Here is a 5,095-nt window from a genome sequence, read left to right as displayed (position 1 = left end):
CCTCTGCTCCAATTCCAGGTGCTTAGCTCCAGAAGCATAGTTTTGAAGTATTTTAGGCCCTTTGGGGAATTTTTTGGAGCTTGAGGACAAAATCAATTGCTGCTTTTATTTTTCAATGAGCAGAGGCCGTGTTTATTGAGTGTCTCAACAGCTTTGGCAATAACCAACGAAAGGCATTAATATGAGTCGTATTCAGCTGATGTGCTGATATACACTGCACGGCTACAAGTGCACAGGGGCCTCACTGGGGAGAAACAGAGGCTAAAGAGGCATTTAAGACAAATCTGTATGCAATAGAGTAATGATTGCTTGAATGCAGCGAGAATTTTAATTGGCTGGAATCTAAATTCAAGGCCGGCGGCTCCCCCACCTCGTGGAACAAGACATCAAATATGTCCCTGCAGCCAAGGGCTGGAAGTGTCGACAGCCCTGTGACATCTCTGGTCATTTTCCGGTATATATTATCTGCTCCCCCCCCCCCCCCCCCCCCTTACTCTGTGTATGTTTGTGTGCAGTGACCAGAGCAATTGGTCATTTGATGTCAGGGAAAGTGATCCTGCCCTCAGCCGTTTGGGCTCTGACTTTGAAAAGACCCTGCATGGTGCTGTAGTCAAATGCTTTCCTGTAGCTGCTGCTACCACAAGTTCAAACCAGGCTAAATCTGACTTTAAAAGAAAATAAAGGAAGTCGACGTCTCTAACGTCTTTTTTCAGTGATTTAAAATCGGAAGCCCATTGGACGCAGTTCCAGAGATTTATCAGGACATTCGTCTTTGACAAGCTCCTAAATCAAAATCCAGCGTTTATGCAAATCCATGCATGTGGGACGCCCCCAACAGATAAGTGAAGAAAAACCGTCTTTAACACTGATTTATAAAACGTGAAATGGGTGAGAGCTGGACATAAATCCAAAAGTGAGGAATTTATGGATCTGTGTCGGAAACCGTTAACGTCCTAAAGGGGAATGGATGAATAAAATGTGAGGTGGTTCTGACCCTTAATGTATTCAGCCCCTAAGAACATACACACGTCTCTATACCGCTGAGATTCATGGAAATAAATATGCAATCATGTGGGATTATATCTCTATGTATATATGCATGGATTTATATTCCAGCTGTGGGACTGAGGTGTTCAAGTTTATACCGGGAGCTTGTTTTTGTCATTTGCTGAATCATATTAAATCATTTGGTGCCATGTTGAATAAACATTATTGTGCAGAGACGGGCAGGCACATGTGACATCCGCAGACTCGCAACTTTACGCACAGGCTTTCGCAAGGTTTTACTTGTCAAGGTAATGAAAACCAACATGCACACTTCCTGCTAGGTATTTCAAAATAAAGACCCGGCTCCTAAAGATGCTGCAAGTCTGAGTTGTTAGTCTGAGGCAGTGATTTTAAATAAACTCAGATAATAGCAAGCCTGAGTACTACAGTGGGCTCTGGATCAGGAGTGAAGAAACCAACTGGGCCCCAAGAAGTTAGGTGTTACCTTAGAAGAGGGTGTTGAAATCCCCGTTGACATTTAGTTATACAACTGAAAATACGTCCCTAACATCCACTGGTGGTCTAACATATGAGGAAGACTTAGAAGCATACAAGGGATATTCACCATCTTCTTCCACGTTCTAAAACATCTTCCTAAACTACGTCTTATATATCCAGAACTTAAGCTGTGTTCAAATTTATATTTTGATTATTTAATCATCACCTGAGGATCAATGCAACTTTCATGTTGTAGCAGCAGGAGTATTGTGTAGAGTCATATGACAAAGCCTCATAATTTCTAGGTGTAATCGTGTTTTCCTTTGTTCAACCTTACTCTGAAAGAGCTGAACCATCTTAACATAGTCACGTGAATGTGCTGGAGGAAGACACACAACCTATCCCTCTGAAACACACTGGATTAGTATAAAGGTGGACAGCAGTGGAAGGACATCTTCAACTTTAAGTAGCAGTGACACCACAGTGCAGAAACATTCTCCATGTGAGCCCACTCCTCTAATGCTTTTGTTTTAGTTTGGAGGCCAGACCCCGTATCTTCCGGTCTCATCACTTGTAGCTTTCACAGCTGGACGCAGCTGTCCGTGCGCTCGGATCCATCCAGCCCAGACGCGCCCCCGCTCCCCGGTCACAGCCGCTGCCCAGGGGCTTGGAGCAGCCACAGCTGGACGGAGGGATGCGCACTTAATTAACCTCGTACTCTGTTTTTTCTCTCCTGAAAGACCCCCCGTCCTCTGCCACCATTCCCCCCCAGAACGGCTCCACGGATCTCCTGTCATCCATCTGTCCCCGACCCGCGCGGAGGAAGTGGTCGGTGATATTCCTGGTGACAGTCGTAGCGATGGTTCTGCTGGCTCTGGCTGTCGCCGTCCCGCTGCTGCTCCTCCGCACCCCCGAGACCTCCGCCCATTACTACGAGATGATGGGCACCTGTCGGATGGTCTGCGACCCGTACAGCCCAAAACCGGGAGGCGCCACCGCCATGGAGGTGATCCAGAACCTGAACGATGTTGCGCCACAGCCGCCCATGGCGCAGGGGGGTCGCGGGGAGCCAGGGCGAGCGGGGAGACCGGGACCCAGGGGCCCGCCGGGAGAACCGGGACCACCGGGTCCGAGGGGGCCACCGGGACAGCGCGGGGACAGTAAACTCGGCTTCCCTGCGGTAGCCGGATCCGCGGGGGCTGAAAACGGAGTATCAGAGAATGTGAACTCCACCATCAGCAGCTTCAGGATCGCGTTTTACGTGGGACTGAAGAATCCGCACGAGGGATATGAGGTGTTAAAGTTTGACGACGTGATTACAAACTTGGGGAACAACTACGATTCGAGCACCGGGAAGTTCACCTGCCATGTGTCCGGGATCTATTTCTTCACCTACCATGTGCTGATGCGCGGGGGAGACGGGACCAGCATGTGGGCCGACCTGTGCAAAAACGGACAGGTAATAAACACGAATAATATCCGCACTCAACTCCAGAGCAGCTTCACTTGTCTCATCCACACCACGTCAGTCACGAATGTCAAAATGCGCATTTTACGCACAAAAGGCGCACGAACTCACTCCAGGTTTTTATCTATTTTCCGCCTGATCATGACTTATATAAATGCATATTCTCATTATACACAACTATAATGAATTCACAATAGCATCAGGGATATTTCTGGTTCAATCCAACAATGCCTGAAAGCTCCGTTTGACAGTGGCGCTCATGCGTAAATTCCATTTGGAATCGTGTTTTCAGGAGACATGAGGCTCATCAGTCCTCATCACTGGTTATTATAGGTGACACGCAGGGGATAACATTCAAATGCAGGTAATGACAAAGGTCATATATTGTGTTATTCTATTCAAGGGTCCTGTTGTATAATTTCCCTAAGAACCAATATCCTCCTTCCTACTCTTGCACCACTGCTGCTTCCCCTTGCCCCTGAGGCATCCGTGAACTTTCCAGCTCAGCTTCTATTTCTGTAAAACTCATCCCGTGTCCCCTCTCTTTTCCCTCCAGGTCCGGGCCAGTGCCATCGCTCAGGACGCAGACCAGAACTACGACTACGCCAGCAACAGTGCCGTGCTGCACCTGGACTCTGGAGACGAGATCTACGTCAAACTGGACGGAGGCAAAGCCCACGGGGGCAACAACAACAAGTACAGCACCTTCTCCGGCTTTATCCTGTACCCCGACTAAACACACACCACAGTGGCTCTATGGACTGAACATTGTTTCCAGTGAAGTATGTGGTTGAATATGTTTCTCTTCTTTTGAATATAGGTGCCACATATGTTCTGTTTACTGCAGTGGTTCTCCAACTGGCTTCTGAAGTGAGCTGCATGCCAGAAAAAAAATAAACCAGGTTGAGAACCACTGATACAGTGAGATATCTTTTTATTTGTAACTAAAATACCTTGAGTTCAACTGGAGGCTGCTGTCGATGGAGAACACGTGATATCAGTGAAATTGTTACTTAGGTTCCTTTGAATTAAAGAGAAGAGCTACCGGCTGTTTCCGGGCTCAGAGGGCAGTGCCGTCGTCCACGTGATGTTTGGAAATCGAGGCTCTGAATCAAAGTCACACACAGAAGCTTTGATCGCACAAATTCTGCACAAACACTGGATTCACGCACAGATGTGAAGCTAAACCGCGCAAATTCTACACCAAGCTCGATTCTGACCACAGCGCTGAGTTAGCAGGAAATAGACGGAGCCCAAAATGTCTTTTGAATAAACTTAATGTGTCATAAGGACCTAGGCTAACTCTTTAGTCGCTCTGTATTAAACTAAGTGATGTACAAACAAAGTGCTCATGATGAGGGCTCACTGATTAGCATGATAGTGGTTAGCTCGCCATTTATAAACTAGACCATTGCATCACTTCATCTACATCAATACAAAACCATGTTGCTCAGTGTGAGAGGAATGGAACAGTTGAAAAGTAAGACGAGGAGTTTTCTCCTTCATCGCTGGGACGGCCTCATCTTTTCCAAACTCCTCAGTTTTAGACGAGTGGCGTCTCCACAGGGGTTCTGGCAGAAGTAAACAAGCCTGGGTGGAAACAGGGATGTGTTCTAAAGGTAAAACGTGGTCGTGTGGATTTACCCCGAACCTTCAGAAAGACTGGATCTCTTCCATTGTGCCACTTTCTGATGAGATCCGGCCTCAACTGTCGTTACTAAAGTACTGATATGCTCCAGCCCCCTTTGTTTTAGAAGCCTAGTCAATGTAGAAATGAATGGTAAATGGACTGTACTTATATATGGTGTATATCTACTCTTATCAACCACTCACAGCACTTTAAACTACAGCTCACATCCAGACGCAGTTTAGGGTTCAGCTTCTGGGCCAAGGACACTTTCACACTCGGACTGGAGGAGCCAGAGATCAAACCGCCGACTTTCCAATTAGTGCGGAATCCGTTTTACCTCCTGACCCACACAGTCTGCAATTGTATTTTAGATTTTTTTCCCATAAAAGTAAGCACATCCTCAGTATTGGTGTTTTCAATATAAGATGGACTGAGATGTTCTGATGAGATTGTGCCCATGCCGACAGGTGTCACATTAACGGAAGGTTCTGACCTCGTCCTTTGATCCACGG

General features: G+C 46.9%; 1 protein-coding gene across 1 annotated transcript; it reads left to right on the top strand.

Annotated features, from left to right (window-relative positions):
* The first annotated feature begins 2,344 nt into the window (after positions 1-2,344).
* Positions 2,345-3,689, top strand: c1ql2 (complement component 1, q subcomponent-like 2). The gene is made up of 2 exons (XM_053417284.1): positions 2,345-2,944; positions 3,510-3,689. Exons 1-2 carry the CDS (start codon positions 2,345-2,347, stop codon positions 3,687-3,689), a joined length of 780 nt encoding a protein of 259 aa, XP_053273259.1.
* Positions 3,690-5,095: the final 1,406 nt, after the last annotated feature.

The sequence above is a fragment of the Pleuronectes platessa genome, chromosome 24, assembly GCF_947347685.1.
Source record: "Pleuronectes platessa chromosome 24, fPlePla1.1, whole genome shotgun sequence".
Classification (NCBI taxonomy): domain Eukaryota; kingdom Metazoa; phylum Chordata; class Actinopteri; order Pleuronectiformes; family Pleuronectidae; genus Pleuronectes; species Pleuronectes platessa.
The sequence above is the reverse complement of the archived record's forward strand: the minus strand, read 5'-3'. Positions and strand labels throughout refer to the sequence as shown.